Source organism: Chelonia mydas, chromosome 12, assembly GCF_015237465.2.
Source record: "Chelonia mydas isolate rCheMyd1 chromosome 12, rCheMyd1.pri.v2, whole genome shotgun sequence".
NCBI lineage: Eukaryota > Metazoa > Chordata > Testudines > Cheloniidae > Chelonia > Chelonia mydas.
Genome location: NC_051252.2, coordinates 6085745 through 6107319, shown reverse-complemented (window position 1 = coordinate 6107319; position 21575 = coordinate 6085745). Strand labels below are relative to the sequence as shown.

Here is a 21575-nt window from a genome sequence, read left to right as displayed (position 1 = left end):
AGTCCCCTCTTGAGGGAAAAGGTTAATAACCTTCTTGGTAAACCATAAGTTTGCAATGCTATGTGTGGAACACAGGGCACGCTTGTTCTCTAAGCTCTGAACTCAGCGGGTTTCTTCTTTTTAGTTCTTCTCCTCCTTTCCCCCGTATTCTAGCAACTCCACCTCTGAAAGGCCTTGAATTTGAGCTCTTTTGGGACCATCCTGGAGTCCAGAGAAATTCACTAGAGAGCAAAAGGGATGCAATGTAATAACCTTGGGACCAAAGGTTTCGAAGCACCTAAAGATACATAGAGGCACCTAGGTGCTTAACTCCCATTGATTTAAATGGGAGCTCATTAGGTGCCTATCTGTATCTTTAGGCACCTAAATACCTTTAAAAATCTGTCCCTTGCTGACCTGGGAGTGAAGGACCAAGTTCTGCTCCTCTCTGTAAGAGCAAGTTGTACTGGCAACAGCCCAGTGACATTCCTTGTACATTTCTTGAGTACTTGAGGCCTAAATCCTAAGAAGCACGCCTCTACGAACAGTTCCCACACTCAGTCACCTTATTCGACATCGCAGTACAGTATTTTCCTACATATGGAGTAAGAAAACGGCTCTCAGAGACAGTGGGGTGCTAACTGATGGCTGTTAGAATTAATTATAAATGACTCATTAAAAGGCCATCTCGCAGAGTTAATAACTTATGATACAAATGCACCTGGAGCAAGGAGGGATAACCACACCTACTTCAGAAAGTTACTAACTACACAACTCTTTTGCAGATTAGCTCATTCTCCCCAGTCAGAAACTGTTACAGTAGCAAATATGCTCACTGATGGACCAACTCAGAGAGGTTCACCAGAGGAGAGAGAAATATTCCACTCAGTTCCCCACCTAACACAAAGGCAGAGAATATACAGCAGTCTGGAGAATAGCTTTACATCTCCTCCAAGACAGTCATGTCAGACCTTGGCTATGATCTTTCCAAGTGAGAACACACTCTCAGACCTTAAGTCACGACTCTACACACCAGCTCTGCAGGATTTCTATGCAAATCAATGCCACCATCTCCATCAACAGCCCTGCCATAAATAGAGTATGATAGCAGAGGGATTAACTTAGATTTAAAATACAGCACAGCAGCAGTTGCTATGTTGAGAGAGGGTAACTAGGAAATGCAGTAAACGCTCCCATTTTCCTGTATCCTTGGAACTCACACCTCAAAGTCACAAGGAGGGACAGCTGAGCAGTTTCGAGTTTTATTTCTCAGAGCCGTACTTGATCTGTGTTGGCTGAAGTTACGAGGGAAGGTAGTGTATAGACCAAATCCATTATCTCCCCACTGTTGTCAACAGCAACTAGGCTTTTCAAAGGGTCTCCAGTAAACCTGGTGCATGGCAAATTTAGAGGACCATGACACCTTCCACCTCCCCCACTTTAGGTCAAAGACAGACTCACCTTAAAATCTGTATTATTGATGTACTCAAACACCAAAGCTGGGGTCTTTGACTGCAAGAGAGAAAGATGAATGGTTTAGCCATCTTCCTGCAAGAGCAGTACCTTCTGCCCTTTCTGAGCCCCAGAATTTCCGACTGACAAAAAACACTTGCATTTACTTTCCTTCCCCAAGCTTCTGCCCACTGTTATGCCCCACACAACAGGGTAAGAACACAATCCCCGCTCTGCCACCAAAGTGCACTGGAACAAACCATGCTTATTACTCAGACAGCAAGCATCAGCTAGGCATTTCCCACCACGCTTTCCCCCCTCCAGCTTGTTGATCACAGATAGCACAAGATGTTAGTGCACAGCAATGTGAAATGTCTCTCCTCACAGCTGAGCTGATAAGTGAAATTGCATCATTCTCTTGCTAATACTTAGAACTTGCTAATCATTTTCTCTTGTAGTTGTCAATAAACTAGAAGGTCATGTGACCCCGCCCAACAACCCCTTCCCTTGTCATCCCCCAACCAACAAAGAATTCGTTCTGGGAAAGGGGCAAACGTAGCATCTAAACAACAAACCAGACCAAACAAGAGAAATATTATTTAGGAAGGAAGGAAGGAAGAGGAAATAAGCAGTAAGCTGTTAGGTAGGAAGACAACAATATGTAACCAAGTGGAAGGATGAGCATCTGCTATCAATTCACCTGGACAAATCTTACCATTGTTTAAGCCACAAGTGGCCATGACGCAGAGATGGCACATGAGAGAGAGTGAGAGAGAGGCATGTTCGAGTCACCAAGCTTTCCCCCCCACCAATCAATTCAAGAGGCATCATTAGATACAGAAAGGGAATCAAGGATTTTGGCGTACAGGGAAGATTACCAGGTCACCCAAATCAAAGTATTCTCAAAAGAACCTAAAAACCCAACACTGCTCTTCAGTGAGGGAAGATGTAAAAAGCAAGATGAAGGCTAAGATAACAAGACAACCAGCAACAAACAGGAGTTTTGCACTTGAAACATGTATTTCCATCAATTACCCTACAGACTACAGCTCAAGACAAGCCCAGCACACAAGATACCTCAGGACATACTGATACCTACCACTGGATCCTTGACAGTGTCAATCAGCTTAATGATGTTGGTGCCACCTCGCAGATTCTCCAGGATCTTAACCTCTCGTTTTATCTTCTTTTTCTTCACTGGCTTAAATACACAAAAGTGATTAGAAGTGAGACCCTTTCAGAAGATACCACCAGTTCTCATCCAGTGATTTACAGTGGACTGAACTACTTCCCTCCTCTTGGCGGAGGGCAAGTGAGAACACTCCTAGCTGCAAGAAGGCAGCAGTTTTCAGAAAGGGCTGACACAGGGCAGACAGGCACCTCAAACAGCCAATTCTCTGTTGTCAGGATGGGTTACTTTTCCGTTACATGCAATGGCAGAGCACTTTACAGACAAAACCAGCCACAAGTACTGTGGTCATCACCAAGTCTAAAAGCACTTGAAAACCACCCAACACGGAAAAGGTAAGAGTTAGCTGTTATGCATTATTGCCGTTTATTATCACATGATAAATACGGCGGACGCTGTACCACAGCCTGTGTTTACTGGTTTAACACGTGGTTTTTTTAGTTCTACAGCTGTGCAGTTCTTATTTCTTCGGGAAGTAACTTACCTCGAGTCATCCTTCAGTTGGTTAATTCGCTGAAATTCCAGATATCAACATTGATGAAGCCGTTTAGACATTTAAGTGTATAATTACACACCATGTAATCCTTCAACTACCCCAGGGAGTGCGAACACGCAGTAAAACTGCACCTGGCGACAGGTTATTGCTTTTATACACACTTCAAAATATCCTTACAATTTTTTTTAAACTGTCGTAAACTTGTCTTCAAACATACACACTCCAAAAACCTCTTTTTGGGAGTAAACTTTATGAAGGAGGGTTCTTATCAAATAAAACGTTTTTTTCCCCAACCAGACTGATCAGCTGCCCATTCCATATAAAGATTCATAGATACTAAGGTCAGAAGGGACCATTATGATCATCTAGTCCGACCTCCTGCACAACGCAGGCCACAGAATCTCACCCACCCACTCCTGCAAAAAACCTCTCACCTATGAAGTCCTCAAATCGTGGTTTAAAGACTTCAAGGAACAGAGAATCCTCCAGCAAGTGACCTGTGCCCCATGCTACAGAGGAAGGGGAAAAACCTCCAGGGCCTCTTCCAATCTGCCCTGGAGGAAAATTCCTTCCCGACCCCAAATATGGCGATCAGCTAAACCCTGAGCATATGGCCAAGATTCAACAGCCAGATACCCAGGAAAGAATTCTCTGTAGTAACTCAGATCCCACCCCATCTAACATCCCATCACAGGCCATTGGGCCTATTTACCATGAATATTTAAAGATCAATTAATTACCAAAATCATGTTATCCCATCATACCATCTCTTCCATAAACTTATCGAGTTTAATCTTAAAGCCAGACAGGTCTTTCGCCCCCACTGCTTCCCTTGGAAGGCTATTCCAAAACTTCACTCCTCTGATGGTTAGAAACCTTCGTCTAATTTCAAGTCTAAACTTCCCGATGACCAGTTTATATCCATTTGTTCTTGTGTCCACATTAGTACTCAGCTTAAATAATTCCTCTCCCTCTCCGGTATTTATCCCTCTGATATATTTATAGAGAGCAATCATATCTCCCCTCAGCCTTCTTTTAGTTAGGCTAAACAATTTACATAACTCAGCATAAGGGGAGTTAATGTTGTTGACTCCCTATTCCTGCACCTGCTTGGAGGAAAAAGCAGCGCAGCAAGTAAGATTTTAAGACAATGGCTATGAACAATGGTTCATGGGCCACGAGTGATCTGCAGACGGAGCCATGGAGAACCACAGTGAGGTACTAAGAAGGGATTTAAGTTCATGAAAAGCACTCTCTCCTACTCACATACTGCTCTGTCCCCTCCCCCCAAAAAATGGTTTGTAGAATGAGAAACTTTAGAGACTCTCCATTGTAACATTGAATTGAAAAACATTCCTTTTTCATTTTGGCTACCTCCTGAAGCACTGAAAGTTAAAGATCCCTGAGAGGCTTTTAAAGTCTCTCAGAGCTTTCAATTTAAAAACAAAAGTCACAAAAACCCCTTACTCGCAGGTATGAACACTAACCCCCCGCATCAGATCCTGCCTATAATTAAGAGCATATCAAACACAAACCAACGAACTCTCAGTAAACAGACTGCTCAAAAAGCAAGAAAGCCAAAGGAAAAAACTGAAGTTTCAGTTAACAGACTCCCATTAAATAGGTTATATTTAAAATCTACATTAAGAAAACATTAAAGTGGGACGGTTAAGCACCCACAAATTAGGAGAAGAAAGTTAATATCACCTTAACTCTACCCCCTTGTGAATACACACTACTATACAGTTAGTCATGATCTCAAACTCTCTCTCAAATTAAGTCATTTTAGGCTTTTGGAAAGATAAAATTCCATACAGTAACTAGCCAAATAGTCACACAGCCAGAACACTGTGGCCTGAACACCTTAGGGAGGATCTGGCCAGCTTTGCAAGATGCGCAGTGAACGAGGCAAGGGCTTCTGCGTAGCCCTTTAGTTCACTGTGAACCTACAGTAAATTTTGCAGTATGCAATTAAGTTTTAGATACAGGCATGCTGCATATCCCACCTTCAAAGAGTTAAAATATCATCCTATCTTTACTGCATGTACACAGAGAAAGAGTCAGGTCTCAAGTTGGTCAAATCAAAACAAACCCCGTTTTCACCAGAATTCTCCAAAGCCACTATCCCTCAATAAGGGCTATTTCTCTACCAGATTATGTTTTGTTTTCACTCTCCAACCATTTTAGCTTTAGAGCTGTTCCGAAAGCATTACAACTGCATTTATTTACATTACGGAGCAAGTATCTCCTCTCTCATATGCTGTCAAACACGGCTGAACCATTTTAACTCAAACTTTCCAAAACAGGTCATCTTCCAACAGACACCAAGGTTAGAAATTTTCCAACTCAAAGGGGAAAGCTGCAGAAAAGATACAAACTACTGAAAACATGGGTTTACTATGGAAACAATTAAGCAAAGCCTCACAGATACCAGTTACTGAGGCTCCCATAACACATGAATTGCAGCACAAGATATAATGCAATTTTATACGGTTGCATCATGCCCATCAGTTACAAGAGTCAATCAGGGCCGTGGCCCGTCACCACTCTCCAGTGTCCAATGGAGAGAGGACAATGGAAGGCAAGCGTCACACAGGTAGCAATGACAGAACTGGAATGTCTGCGGCAGCAGGGGAAGGGAGCAGTTGCCTGTGTGTGTTATGGACCCAGCACTGTAATCAGTGAGGGAGGGTTGGTTGTTTTTTAAGCCACCAGGGAGAGGTTTCACTATGGAACTATAATTCTGTCCATATAAGAATGGACATGTAAACCTTCTAGCTTTGTTCCCGTGGTTTGATTATCACCAAAAGGCCAAGATGGAATTAAAGGCACATAGATAAATACAGTTACTGGATGCACACCCGGTGTTGCTAGTAACTGAAAGAACTAACTAGGTTGCCACTCCATCTTCAGCACAAGCCCATTAAACCTGGCCACCAACGAAGTCTCAGAACTCTGCGTGAGCTGCTCTGTCACACACGCTGCAATATCTAGGCCCAGCCAGGAAGCTGAAGAGGCATCCTTAACTTGTCAGAAGGACAAAAATGATGCCATTTGAAGTGCTGTCGTAGTGGTGTTGGTTCCAGGATATTAGAGAGACAAAATGGGTGAGGTAATATCTTTCAGCGGACCAACTTCTGTTGGGGAGAGAGACGAGCTTTCAAGCTACACAGAGCTCTCCTTCGGCTCAAAAGCTCGTCTCTCACCCACAGAAATTGGGCCAAAAGAAGATATTACCTCACCCTCCCTGTCTCTCTCTCAAGGTGATGTCAGACAGTTAACGTCTGTATTTCACGCCCTAGTCTAACAGGGGGGAGGAGTAAAACCCACTTTCCCCTTCCACTGTACTAACTCCAAGGCCCTTAGCACCAGCGTAGGCAGAGGTACTGTGCTTCCTCCACCCTGAACGTTTTAGTTCTTCATGACAGCAGCAATGACCGCTCCAGTTAATCATGAAGAAAGGTTTCTATTCTAACCCACTTTTCAATTACTCATACATGTCCCAGCATTTTGCCTTTTGTCATGAAAATCTCCAGGCTTGGTCTCTGGCTGAAAGTGGTTTTTCTTCTTTTCAAAATGTGAGCAAAAAACTGTTTGGCCTCTTTTCCGATCAAAGAGAGTGACTAAAATCTTTGTAGCTGAAATGCCAGCAGGTAGACGTTGAAGTCTGACAGGGTTATCGTTGTCCTTAAAAAGAAATTGTCTGGATAGCTCTAGCAATAACTGGTTTCAACTTGACTGAGTTAGGGCCCTTTCAAAACTGCCTGCAATGCACATGCAGTGTATTTTTACTGCTATGCTCATGAAGCATGTAGCTAAGGCCAAACAATACACACAGCTAACTCAGCCATGCACTTTACAAGGTGTGCGGGGACAGAGGCAAGGGCTCTGCAGAGCCCTGCAAACCTGAGCAGGTCTCTCCCCCCCTCCAACCCTCCTGACAGCCAGGAGCTTCTACAGCAGCTGACCTGTTAAGGAGCACGGGAGGTAAACCCTGCTCTCGTACTCCTTGGCAATGCCATAGCTGGGGTATACTATACTAATGTAAGCCTGCCCTGCCTAGCATTATTTAAAGTTAGATGGGAGAGGGCTCTCTGCTTGATACCTTACCAAATGATTGGCCCAGGGCCATTCTGCCAGTATTTAGCCAAACTGTCAGGGTTATGGCATTTTTGTCTATCATTTCTCCTTTATAAAAAGGATGCTCTAGGAAGTTCCACTACGTACTGCATCAGGGGAATAGAAGGGTGGCACAGTTAATGTTCGAGGGTCAGGAGCAGCCAGCCTGAAGGTCACGTGTAACTTTCCCTCAACGCCCTTGCACACATGCATTATGGTCACGCTCTCATAGACATCATACAGTTTTCTCCTACAACCTTAACTATCTGCCCTCTGACTGCCATGGTACTAGCCTCAGAATGCCAAACAAAGCCCATCTCAGCCCTTTAGCTGAAGAGTACACAAACTGGACATAATACCGGACGTTTCCTTGTATATGCAGGGCACCTCACTTAACAGCTAAGGCAGGGCGACACTTCCAAGTTTCATAGTATAACTATTCTAGGTAGAGATGTGATTCCCACCCCCCCTTTCTATTTTTTTAACTGAAATAGCTATACTGGTAAAAGCCCTACTTACACCAGTATAAAGGTGCCTTAGATCGCGATAGTTATTCTTCCTCTTGTACAGGAATACCTATTACCAGTGTAAAGCATCTTTATACTAATGTAAGTGCGTCCCTGCCGGGTGCTGCATTTGTACTACTTTAATGACATCAATATAGTTAAAGCAGCACAACCTTCTAGTGCAAATAAGGCCTCACTTTTGTAGGTAGGTGCCTCCTCTCCCAAACTGCATCTACAGAGAGGTATTGAGGACCGAAAACAAAACGTGCAGTGCATGTCTGCTGACCACATTTAACAAACATACCTTAGAGACAAGGTTACATATAGGAAGCCAGATTATGACAAAGACAGTGTACATACGTGAGAATGAAAAATACATAAGCTGCAGTCTGTGTAACTAGAACTGTAGAGAATACTGTTTAGGAGAATTATCCTGGGCATGCAATTAAAGCCTTATTATAACAGATTTGAGATTGCACATGCAACTTTCATCACTCAAGGCGGGAAGTGACAACGTTAATCAGGCAAACTAATATTTTCAACCTTTAAAAAAAAAACGGAATATTCTTTTGTTCACCAAATCCTATCGGCACATGCCGTAATGATTCCAATGAATCAGTAAGCAAATCTTGGTGTGCAGAGTCCAGCCTCAGAAGAACTTGCCTAGCATCCATATGACAATGTTTAATAAGTAGATTGTACTAAAGGTCTGTTTATAGCTAACAATTGTTACCAAGGGGGTTATTATAACCAACCTACTAAGCACAACATTGATTGCTCAACAGGGAAAATGGCTTCAGGACAGCTGAATTTATTTTGTCACTAGCAAATGTTAGCTGGAAAACTAAGTAATACAGATTTAAAGCAGTTGTGAAAATGAACATTTGTTTTAACAATTTGTGCCTTCACTGTCTTGCAAAATGTCCTTTACAAAAAAGTTTAAAAGAAAACTCCCAAGAACAGCAAAGAGGAGAAAAAAAGCATCTGAAAATGCTAAATTGTTTTTGCCTTCATAATTCTCTTCTCCCACCCTCTAAAGTTGCATACCGGTAGCATTCATCCTTTCAGCTGAAGGATGGATGGACAGGGCTCCATCCGGGACACTTCAAGACTGCTGCACTTGAGATATTCAGGACCCAAACCTGGATCCTCCTTCCTGGACCAGCCTAACAGAACTTATTTACCAAGGTTCTGTCCAATGCCAGCGTGAACAGACTGATTACACGCCCACTTTGCCAACACCCGGCTATGAACTCTCTCCTAGTTCTTTACTAACGAAATGACCATGTTGTATGATAAATCAGTAGCTGTTTGGTGCAACTGAGTGACATCTTTGTATTACCACTTTAAATCAAGTACACAATTTTAATCAGTCACAACGCCATTCAAAAATGGGACTCTGGCAACAGAATAAGCTTTAAACCGCACAAGGCTAACAGCATAGATTGCTCCACCGCCTGTGTATTTCATGGTTTCTCTGGGTGTTTTTGCTGAACATCAGTGATGTGTTTAAACGAGTGTTGTGGAATATGCAACAGGCAGACGCTTTGGGCCAAGAGAAACGAGGCACTTCTGCACAGCACAATTGAAAGAGTAGAGGGGAAGGCACAGAACTACCAGGAATATGCTTTGGTACAAGTTCAGTTTTTAGGATGGAGATGGTGACTGAGTCAAAAGCTGCAGCCATGAGGAACCAGTGACACATCTGATCCTACTCCAGGCTCTCTTCTTCACACCAATACGAAAGTCATTTAAGTGTCTTAAAGTTAGTTTCTTCAAAAAGGCTTATAAAGACTCTAGCCTTCAAAGAAAATCATACAGTGGTTCTCAGAGAATCTAACAAAACAAGACAGATAAGGAGGTTTTCATCCTACTGAGAGGATATGACAACCAAAAAGGATGATAAAATAGAATACTGTACAGTAGTCTGTAGTGCCCGCTCATCAAAACCGCTGCTTAAAAGTAGCTTTGGATAGGCCCCTCCCCCCCAGTAACTCTGATGGGGGGGAACGGACCAAACTGTCACACTGCAATTAGGCGTAGGAGCTAATGCAGCAGCTCCAGGGTTGAAAGCACCAAAACGAGCAAGAGAACAATTCCATTCTCACTAGAAAGTCAAGCCCTTACACTTCATCATTCAATTTCTCCGCTTTTTATTGCAGCCCTTCCCTAGCCTTCATGCGCGTGCTGCCGATTCAGACTGTAAATGCCTCAGGGGAAGAATCTTCTCCCTTATGTGTCTGAAAACACACAGCGCACTGAACAAAATATACAAATCTAGAGAGAACAGAAGTGGGAAAAATCCTACAGATAGATGGATAGATAGATGTATAGATAGATACACACACACAGTCACTGCCTTGGGCAGACACCAGTATTAGAGACAACAGGCACAAGAGAGAACTCAAACTCATAGGCTGTGAAAATCAACAAGGAAGTGACACTATAGAAGGTGTGCACTGGCAACTTTAACTAGAATGGTCCCAACTATTCCCATCTTCTTTCACTCATTTGTAACTTTCTCAAATTTTTAACTTTGGGCCTGCAATTTGCTATGCTTGTTCTTACCTTCAGAAAAGGGGAGGGCGGGCTCCCTGAGGTTTTAGGCAAAACAGATGAGCCATTTTCAGGCACAGAGGGATTGAAAAAAGTGTCCCGTCCCCGTCCCCCATTAAGAAAAAATGACTGCAGCCAAGTTTCGGGGTTTTTTTTAAAATAGCTTTAGCAACTATGGGAACTACAGGCCAGTCAGCCTCACCTCAGTCCCTGGAAAAATCATGGAGCAGGTCCTCAAAGAATCAATCCTGAAGCACTTAGAGGAGAGGAAAGTGATCAGGAACAGTCAGCATGGATTCACCAAGGGAAGGTCATGCCTGACTAATCTAATCGCCTTTTATGATGAGATTACTGGTTCTGTGGATGAAGGGAAAGCAGTGGATGTATTGTTTCTTGACTTTAGCAAAGCTTTTGACACGGTCTCCCACAGCATTCTTGTCAGCAAGTTAAGGAAGTATGGGCTGGATGAATGCACTATAAGGTGGGTAGAAAGCTGGCTAGATTGTCGGGCTCAACGGGTAGTGATCAATGGCTCCATGTCTAGTTGGCAGCCGGTGTCAAGTGGAGTGCCCCAGGGGTCGGTCCTGGGGCCGGTTTTGTTCAATATCTTCATAAATGATCTGGAGGATGGTGTGGATTGCACTCTCAGCAAATTTGCGGATGATACTAAACTGGGAGGAGTGGTAGATACGCTGGAGGGGAGGGATAGGATACAGAAGGACCTAGACAAATTGGAGGATTGGGCCAAAAGAAATCTGATGAGGTTCAATAAGGATAAGTGCAGGGTCCTGCACTTAGGACGGAAGAACCCAATGCACCGCTACAGACTAGGGACCGAATGGCTAGGCAGCAGTTCTGCGGAAAAGGACCTAGGGGTGACAGTGGACGAGAAGCTGGATATGAGTCAGCAGTGTGCCCTTGTTGCCAAGAAGGCCAATGGCATTTTGGGATGTATAAGTAGGGGCATAGCGAGCAGATCGAGGGACGTGATCGTTCCCCTCTATTCGACACTGGTGAGGCCTCATCTGGAGTACTGTGTCCAGTTTTGGGCCCCACACTACAAGAAGGATGTGGATAAATTGGAAAGAGTCCAGCGAAGGGCAACAAAAATGATTAGGGGTCTAGAGCACATGACTTATGAGGAGAGGCTGAGGGAGCTGGGATTGTTTAGTCTGCAGAAGAGAAGAATGAGGGGGGATTTGATAGCTGCTTTCAACTACCTGAAAGGGGGTTCCAAAGAGGATGGCTCTAGACTGTTCTCAATGGTAGCAGATGACAGAACGAGGAGTAATGGTCTCAAGTTGCAATGGGGGAGGTTTAGATTGGATATTAGGAAAAACTTTTTCACTAAGAGGGTGGTGAAACACTGGAATGCGTTACCTAGGGAGGTGGTAGAATCTCCTTCCTTACAGGTTTTTAAGGTCAGGCTTGACAAAGCCCTGGCTGGGATGATTTAACTGGGACTTGGTCCTGCTTTGAGCAGGGGGTTGGACTAGATGACCTTCTGGGGTCCCTTCCAACCCTGATATTCTATGATTCTATGATTCTAACTCAGCAGAAGGTGATGGAAAACTTGAAATTTGGCAGGTGTACAGCACGTAAATTGTAGATGGTCCTTTCCCTGGTCCAGTGAAAATCCAGTTTGACTGGGTTTGAGTTATGATGTTTAAAAAAAAAATCAAATCAGACTTTGGACATCTGCACTGGATTATGTTAGATAACTCTGATATTCCATTGAGAATATGTATGCACATTACATAACGGGAACTGGCACCAAATAGATGATGCCCTGGTATTCCTTTGGCTGTGCAGCAGAATTTCAGGGCTCAATCCTTGGTCCGGCTGAGCTGTTCTTGGGATAGGACCTGAGTGGGAGGCAACAGTGGCCATGTGCCATCTTTGCATGTCTCTCGATCCTCAGATTGGCTTGGCCCTTCCCATAAAATTAGAGCATCCCCGAGGCTGTTCTAACTTCAATTGCTAATGCCGCCTCCCCCCCCCCCCCCCCCCCAAGAGGCAGTTACACCAGATGGAAATCACCGGAGCACAGCAGCACCCTGACCATACTCCCCTACACTGAAGGGCATGCCTTACACACCCTAAGCTGGCAGAGAGGTAGGTACATCACCCAAAAAATACTCCATACTAGGAAAACCCTCAGTAGCCTGGTTCATAGGTGGTGCCTGCTTCGGGTGGCCTTACAGATTCTTTGCACCACTGGAAGAGTGCAAAGGCCAAACAAGTGGACCTCACTTTTAACAGCTGATTGCTGTGGAAGTGATCTCTAAAAGCGCACATGGCACAAGGCAAGGGTTTCCGACTCACTGACTGTACATATGGTGCACCACAGAGCATTTAATTGTTGTCGCGCTACAGTGGGATCTGGAGGAACTTGCTTTCTTCGTTTGCTTAAAATAAAACACACACACGCTTGGGACGTTTCATACAAAAACGTTACATTAAAAGAGCATTAAGGTTGGCAAGTGAAGCACTCAAAAGTCAGGAAGTGACAAAGTTAAGGTTGCCAGCACAGTCTTGTGCAGATGCACTATGACAATATCTAATGACATGCTCACAGCGCATGACGCAAGGTTTTGTAGTGAAATAGGATATGGTCCAGAGCATCCTGCCTTATTCACCACAGTTGTATGGTGTGTCCTGAAATGAAGTTGGAGCCTGCAGCATCCTGCCCTCATTCACTGTAAAAGCTATTTGGCATGTACCAAATGAGGCAAGAGGCTATGGGAGAAGAATGGTTAAGGCAGAGGACTGGGACTTAGGAAATCTAGGCTGTATTCTTGCTTCTTTCACAGACTTTCTGTGCGACTTCTGACAAGTCTCTCTCTCTCTCCCCACCCCACCCCCTCTGTAGCTCAGTTTTGCATCTGAGAAACCACGATAAAACTTCCTGATATCACAGGGGTGAGGTCAGGAACTCAGCCATTACGGTGGTAAGAGCCACAGAAAAGCCTATAAAGAACACATCAGTGCAGTGTGGCATGCAGCAGATAAGACATGGGGCTGTATTGAACAGTGACGGTAAAAATATTGAACACCTGTCTAGTTAACAGGTTTCAGAGTAGCAGCCGTGCTAGTCTGCATTCGCAAAAAGAACAGGAGGACTTGTGGCACCTTAGAGACTAACCCATTTATTTGAGCATATGCTTTCGTGAACTACAGCATCCGATGAAGTGAGCTGTAGCCCACGAAAGCTTATGCTCAAATAAATGGGTTAGTCTCTAAGGTGCCCCAAGTCCTCCGGTTCTTTTTGTCTAGTTCATGAAGCACTGTGTCAAGCTGCACACTGAACGAGGACTAGGAGAGCACCCCATTAGAGGGTGCAGCAATACATACAAACAGCTCTGCACTGCAGGAAATGTGACAAAAAAATTAAGATGCTAAATAGGTTTATCCACCAGCAAGTGATTTTTTTAAGCCACACGCACGTGTTAAATTTAATTTTTCCTTTCACAGACGAGAGGCTGAATTCTGAGGGCCAGAAAGAGGCATCCTATTTACTAAAACTCAAGAATACACAAATAGGCTTAATTGTTACAGACGTAGTGACAGGAAACTAAGTAATCCATGTAGATCAGATTGTGACGTATTATCTACATGTGCTATGATTTTGCACCACACACAAGGTGGCAATCTGAAAGTTGCCTTTTACTAATCCAGTTTCCACTTTGAAGAAAGCTCATCTTTATCTTCCTGTATTTCCTGCTTTCACAATGTGACTCCAGGAATGCTGTTTACACACGGAAGTGAACAATGTCAGCCTGAGGCCTAAGGGCAGCACAACACACTGACAGTTCAATCTCACTTCCAGGCCCAGCAGACACTAGGTGCATTGCTGGAGCAGCACACTCAGACCCTGGGGAGAGGGAACGCCTTGCCTTGCTCAAATGACTCTCTCCAACTGACTCACAAGTGATGCTGACAGGCTCCCAAAATGGACATGGATCCAGTCTACAACAGGAAGAAGATATCATCCCACTGCAGGCCCTTTGGGCAGGAAGGGGGAGGAAGAGAGACAGGAAGATTTCAGAAGACCCTTTCCTCGCAGCAGTGGCTCACTGGCACCCATTTGCATATGGTGATACATGTGTTCTCCTGGCACTGGATCAGCCATCTGAAGGTCCACCACCAAAGCCGTAGGGTGGATTTGCCAGACTGGTGGTAAACAGAAGCATATGGTTTCCTGTGCTTAGTCTAGAGACATCTCTCCATATGACAATTATACTCTGGCTACCTTTTAATATTCTCTCTTTAAATGCTGACTTTTGTGCCCTTAGAGTGACAAACAAATGCATGGATCATGGCAGCAGCATTCAAAGGAGGGACAGGCCTGAACAGTAAACCAAAAAAATTCAGCTACAACATGCAAGCCTCACTTCTACATATGAATATACCGTCCAACTAGCCAACTGTTTGGTGTGGAGACGCTCACTGAAGATTCAGATCACTGCCACCTTAATTCTGAACCCCAATTAAGAAATCAGAGACCCTGGATGAGCAGACCACCTGGTCCTGAAGGAGAAAGGAAAGGAGCAGAGCCAATGCCAGCTGGCCAGCCACGCAATCAGAGCAGCCTGGGCTACCAAGGGGATTTTGTTGGAGCAAACTCTGTCAGACCTAGTAGCCAATTCGCAGGCTGACAGATATATGCTGCTCTGCCAAAAAGAGCCATGCCTGCATGGCAGTTAGCTACTAGCCACAGCGGCTGAGGGGCCACTCCTTAAGTACAGCCAGCCTACCCCAATTGTAGCACTGAGGATTGATGCATGTCGGAGTTCTCAGCATTTCTAGTGTTGGAAGCGGGCTTCTGTACATTAGGAGGGAAAGCAAGAAAATGATGGTGGACAAGGACTGCAGCTGCCAACCACTGCAAAGCCAAAGCATTCTGTTAATTCATCAATCTCTTATTTCTCTCCCCTTTAATATCCTTCCTTAATCAGCTGAATGGTCTGCTGCTAAATAATGCAGTTATTGGTCCTTTCACAGGCTGAGCATGCTGCTTCCAGTGCTCGCAGATATCAGAAACTGCACTCCCCACATGCCACTATGGAGCACTTGGCTGTCCCAAACCATTAGGATTTTAATAGCTACCTCTGTAGTTGTGTCTTTAACGTGCCACTATCATGGGGATGTTACCAGATCAGAACATACCATGCAGTGAGTGATGGTAAACAAGTTTCCTCCTTTGCCTTGATTTTCAATTATGTTTACTACTAATGTTAAAGATCCAGGAATTTGCCATCCAATATACTTTATCCAGGAATTTGCCATCCGATATACTTTCTAGAGTACCAAGTCCAAGACTTAGTTTGCTTTCCCAGAAATCTATACAGCCTGGCTCTGTCACAGTTAAATGCCAATCATTTAAAGGTTAATGGAAGGATTCCCCCTCAAGGCTTCACATTACTGTTGACAGGACAGTTCACATGCCATTTTAGACAAACATTGCCAGATATTATTTACCAAGTGCAGACAGCACATCAGTCTCATTCAAACATCAGGACGCACAGCATTCCTGTCCCAAAGAGCTCACAGTCTCAATCTGACAAGCACCCCATGACTCCTACTACCCAGGGTGGGAGGGGAGAAAGATTAAAACATCACTACAGGACACAAGTTGAAAATGTGTTTCCAGAGATGTAATCCAGCACCCCAACATCAGAGGGGGCAGGGCTGAAACCCAGGTTTATGAGACACCTCTCCATGCCCCCCGAAAACCCTAGCAAGATGTCCCCTTCCCTACACTTTTCCAGCTCAAAAAAGACTAATGATCATCAACTGGACACTCACCTTGAGGATTTTCACAACCACTCTCTCGTTGTTGGTAATGTTTATGGCCTCAAAGACTTCGCTGTATTTTCCCCTGCCGAGTTTCCGAACCAGTTGGTAATCGTCCTGATTACTGTGGACAGCGAAAAGGAAAATAACTGACAGGCTACTGGGCTGGAATTCTCCTTCCTCCCTGCCCGATTAGCCCTTTGCATCCAAAGCACTTGGAGACAGCTCTGTGCATTAAGTGATCTGATTCCTGGTGAGGGGGCAGGCTTGAAACAGCTACATTCTGCAAACCCATCCTCAAACTAGTCTCTCTAGGCCCTCTCTAGGTTGAGAAAAACCTTTAATCAAATAGGTCAGTTTGCAGGACAGGTGCCCACAACCATCTCCTCTCTGTCACACAGCCCCACAGAGAAGAGGGGAGGGGGCACTGTGACACCCCCCCTCCCCCATTGAGCCTGCTCTCTCCCCAGCGTTTAATATCCTTCTCAGGAAGGAAGAGAGACCCTGGCAGCTCGGAGATCTCCACCCACCCCTGGGCATCTGCTCTCACCGAGGCTACTGCAAGGTTGTTTCTGGGGTGGGCTTCGCGGGCAGGTTCCCCGTGCCATGAGGGGCAGTACCAACTCCCCTAATGCAGATCCTTGGGGCGCACTCGGGACCAGACTCCACCACCCACCTGAAGATCTAGTCATGGGGTGGGGGGCAGTTCCCATCCACCCCCCGGCCCTGTGTCTGGCAGAGGGGTGAAGGCTCCGCATATCGGGCTCCCCCTTGCCCCCGCTTCGGAGTGTGGGTGGCAGCAGCGGGGTCTCCCTAAGACAGGACTGGGGGGAGGGCCCTGAGTTGGGGGGAGGATCTCCAGCCTGCGCCCCCCCCGCCCACTCACCAGCTCCCAGAGCCCCAGCCACCACCTCACCCCAGGCCCCACCGCGGCGTCTCAGCCCAATCCCGCCACTGCACCCTCCCGGTCCCCAGCGGCCCAGCCCCCCTGCTGCGGCCCAGCCCCCTCCCTCCAGTCCCCTGCGCCTCAGCCCAGCCCCCCCCCAGCCCGGCTCGGGGCGGGGGCCGCTTTACCCCCAGCTCGGGACGTGCGCCTCGTAGTCCCAGTACTCGCGGCTCCTCAGGCTGTTCACCTCGGCGTAGACCCGGGCCCTGCTGCCGGCGGCCGGGCCGGGCATGGCGGGGGCGAGCGGCGGGGGCGGCTGCAGGAGGCGGCGGCGGAGGGGGCCGGCGGGGCTGCCGAGGCGGGGCACGGAGCGCAGGAGGGCGGCGGCGGGGGGCAGCAGAGCCAGGCCGGCCCGGGGGGGGGGAGCGGGGCGGGGGGGCCGGTCCCGGCCCGGCGGGGGGGGGGGCGGGGCTGGCGGGCCGGGCTCCGGGTCCCGCGCGGTCTCTGCCCGAGGCCCGATCCCCAGCGGCGGCGGCGGCAGCCTGAGCCGGCCCCGAGCGCAGCGCAGCGAACCCGGAAAAGGGGCTGATCCGGCGGCCGCGGCCCAGCCAGCAAGAGAGTCTGCGGCGGAGACCGGCTGGGCGGGCGGGGCACAGCGACCCCTGCGGCCGGGGGGACTCCGCGCAGCCGCTCGCGCTCTGTTGCGGCCGTGAGCCCCAGCTACCCCAAGAGCCCTCCGACCCCGCCCGCCGCCAGAGCCCTCTGACTCCGACCCCGCCCCCTTCCAGAGCCTTCCGACCCCGCCCGCCGCCAGAGCCCTCTGACCCCGCCCCACGACCCCCACCCACCCCAGAGCCCTCCGACCCCGCCCACCGCCAGAGCCCTCTGACTCCGACCCCGCCCCCTTCCAGAGCCTTCCGACCCCGCCCACTTCCAGAGCCCTCCGACCCCGCCCCACGACCCCCCCACCCCAGAGTACTCTGACCCCGCCCACTTCCAGAGCCCTCCGACCCCGCCCCACGACCCCCACCCACCCAAGAGCCCTCCGACCCCGCCCACCGCCAGAGCCCTCTGACTCCGACCCCGCCCCCTTCCAGAGCCTTCCGACCCCGCCCACCGTCAGAGCCCTCCGACCCCGCCCACTTCCAGAGCCCTCCGACCCCGCCCACTTCCAGAGCCCTCTGACCCCGCCCACTTCCAGAGCCCTCCGACCCCGCCCCACGACCCCCCCCACCCCAGAGCCCTCTGACTCCGCCCACTTCCAGAGCCCTCTGACTCCGACCCCGCCCCCTTCCAGAGCCTTCCGACCCCGCCGCACGACCCCCACCCACCCCAGAGTACTCTGACCCCGCCCACTTCCAGAGCCCTCCAACCCCGCCCACTTCCAGAGCCCTCCGACCCCACCCCACGACCCCAACCCACCCCAGAGACCTCTGACCCCGCCCACCGCCAGAGCCCTCCGACACCGCCCCACGAGCCTCACCCACCCCTAGAGCCCCATGACCCAACCCCATAACTCCCACCCACCCCTGGAGCCCTCTAACCCTGCCCCATGACCCCCACCTATGCCTAAAGCCCTACAACCATGCCCTCTGGAGCCCCTAAATCCCCACGACCCCCGGTCTTCCCACCTATCCCTAAAGCCCTATAATCCCTTTGACCCCCAACCTCCCTCCTACTCCTAGAGACCTGTAACCCTTCTCCAAACCCAAGTGGTATAATCCCTTTTACCCCAAAACCCTATAAATCTCCCACACCCCGCTATCCATAGAGCCCTATAATCCACAATCTTCACTGTTTTATAATTCCCCACTAAAGGCCTATAACCCCTCACCTCTCTTCCTAATCCCCCTAATCCTTTAATTCCCTATTCTATTGCCACAGACCCTGAGCCTTACTGAGCCTCCACTCCATTCCAGCTCCATAACCCTGAAATCCAACATGTCCTAGAACCCCCTACAAGCCAAAGGTCCCAGAGCCCTGCAACTCCCCATCCAACCAGGTCCCACCCCACATCTCAGAGCCTAAGATCTCCTTCCTAGTTGTTCAGTCCCCCCAAAGTCTCCATCACACACCCTCCATCACCTACTTCTCCATCTCCATCCAACCTTACTGCTGCTTCTACACGATCACCTCCTGCGTACCCCACCACCATTTCAAGCTAAACACCATGGCACCACTCACACCATCCCCAACGTGCAGTGGTGGCTAAAAGACACAGCGGACCTCAGAATAAAGGGAACCATTTTAAACCTAGCCTGCCCTGGTCTCCTTTGAATCCTTTCTATAGCAGTTTAGCAGGGCACCCACCCATTCTGTTCTCCTAGATTACTGCAGTTATTACAGGGAATCCAGGTAATAAGGAGGGTTCAGTTTGGTATCTTAAGCCAAAAACTTATGAGCCACTGATTCCCCTATGATGCCTCTCAGAGAAGAGGAAGTGAAGCTGGCTAATTAATACTTAGCAGTAAATGTTCTCTCTCTGGAACATACGCAACACAATATCTAACTACAACCTTAACTCATGTGGCTACTGCCCCCAAGTCCCTCTTTGCAGTAAATCAAATGCAGAGTTAAGATTGACTGGCAGTGCCATACGCCTCCAGAACATCTAATGCACCTACACTTAAATCTCTGAAAACTAGGAAATACAGTGCTGAGGTCTGCTATCTCAGATCAATCCCAAGCGGGTGATATCAGTTGGGGGGAGGGGTCAGAATCATAGTTTGAGTCCCATTTATGTGCAGAAAAATGTAACGGTAAAAGTCACTTGACTTTTTGGGCAGAGGCTGTATTTTAGCAACTCCTTGCCAAATAACCTCAGATATGGCTCACTGACCCTACCTTAGATCCCCATTAGGCACAGCAAATTTCAAGGCAATCTCAGTAAGCATGTGGATTTTACAACACCAGGAAAAATCAGCCATTAAACAGTAAGCCAGTCTCAACCTTAACTAAAGCGGTGCTACCATCCCACTGTGGTAGCTGGGAGTACCCAGGGCAAAATGCACAGGTGCAATGCAGAGTGGTGCAAATTAGACCCCCATACATTAGCTTATGATTCCTTTATGCTAGTTAATAGGGCTGGTCCAGTCTATGGAAATGTGCATAGGTACTGCTACATAGATGTAGCTACTTTAAGTCAAACCCCTACTGTAGACACAGTGCACTGGTGAAAATAGTGCTTGTGCTGGTGCGATTTACCCCAGTGATTCACTGAGATAAATTGCACTGGTGCATTCCCTGTCTTTCCCCAGTGCAGTGCCCCAGCACAGGGAGGATTGGCTGTGGTATAGCTAAACTGATCCAAAAAACTCCAGTATAGACAGAGCTTTAGACTCCCGAAGGCCTATTTGCACCAGCTCTACCAAGGTGTACGTGTGCCTAAGTGATTTCACTGGGAGCAGGACTGGGCTTAAATTCTGTGGAGTAAACAGAACTGCAGCTACATAAGGGCTAGATTCTAACACCCTTACCCACACAAGCAGTCCTACTTGTGGAGCAAAGTACTTCTCAAAAGGAGTAAAGGGGCCGGGGTAAGCACCACGCAGGCTTTCCGATAACCCTGGGTCAGACTGAGAACCTCTTCCTCCCACTGGTGAGCAATTACTCACACAGTCCCAAGGACTTCACTGGGACCCTTTGAAAGAGTAAGTGCTCACCAGAGTCAACAAGAGCTCCGCAATCTGACACCTACGCCCACATCTCTAGCTCTGGCTATTCTGCAGGCTCTTCGTGGTAGGGTCTAACTTTTGCCTAAGTATCTTGTGAAAGTAAGAGGCCTCTCCTTTAACTCCTGTAGAGTTTTATCAAAGTCAAGGGTTTCTATGACTTGTTTTCCTTGGTCTCCAGTGCAACACATTCCACTTCTCCCTGGAACATATATGTAAAATGTTGCTTTATGCTTAATCCAACTCCTTAGACCTTCAAATGAGTCAGTGAACTGTGTGTGAAAGAAGCATTTGTTTTATGTAAGACCTTGAGTCATTCACTCCAGAGAGCCTTTACCACGCACTCTTGGTTTAAAAATGGGCAGACCCATTATTCTAGTGCCTAGAGCAAATCGGCTTTGCATTCTCTCTCTCTTTTTATTCTCCTTATCTTGACCCACCATTACTGAGCTATTTCTAGAGCTGCTCAGAAAATGGTGTTTTTTGTGAACATTTTTGAAAGCAATTTGGTTTTAAATGGTTTTCCATTTGTGGGGGGAAAAAACTAAAAAGTTTCCAGTTTTACATTGAAAACCAGGAAGTTTCTCACACAAGTCTTTTTTTTTCCTGTGAAAATTTTCATTTAGAAAAAAAGGCAATTAAAAAGAAAAAAGGTTTCAATGGAAAATTTTCATTCAACTCTAGTTATTTCTCATTTGACCTGGGAGCTCTTGTTTACTCATATATACGACATCAGATAACATATTGATTAACGCCATCTCGGTCTGCAGGAAGGGCCACACCAGAACTGGCCAGTGAAACCTCTAGCTGAATACCCTGTCTCTTATATTGGCCAGTACCAGCTGCTCCTGAGGAAGGGGCAAGAACCACATAGTGGACACTATGGAACAATCTGCTCCTAAGGGAAAATTCTCCCTAACTCTCC

At 47.3% G+C, this 21575-nt stretch overlaps 1 protein-coding gene across 5 annotated transcripts in view; it reads right to left on the bottom strand.

The window, feature by feature from the left end:
• CSNK2A2 (casein kinase 2 alpha 2) overlaps window positions 1-17333 on the bottom strand; it is a 42834-nt gene extending 25501 nt beyond the window's left edge. For 2 of the 5 annotated variants that reach the window (XR_005222180.2, XM_037877378.2), the window contains exons 1-4: window positions 17168-17332; window positions 16106-16217; window positions 2531-2632; window positions 1441-1491 (exon numbers count right to left, since the gene is read on the bottom strand). Coding sequence is in view for 4 of the 5 variants with exons in the window: in XM_037877378.2 (XP_037733306.1) it covers window positions 1441-1491; window positions 2531-2632; window positions 16106-16217; window positions 17168-17271 (369 nt within the window). In the remaining variant the exon portion in view is untranslated. Of the gene's footprint in view, window positions 1-1440; window positions 1492-2530; window positions 2633-16105; window positions 16218-17167 lie in introns of all 5 variants that reach the window. The other 3 variants (XM_043526284.1, XM_037877379.2, XM_043526285.1) reach the window with 3 other exon arrangements.
• Between the last annotated feature and the right edge of the window lie 4242 nt (window positions 17334-21575).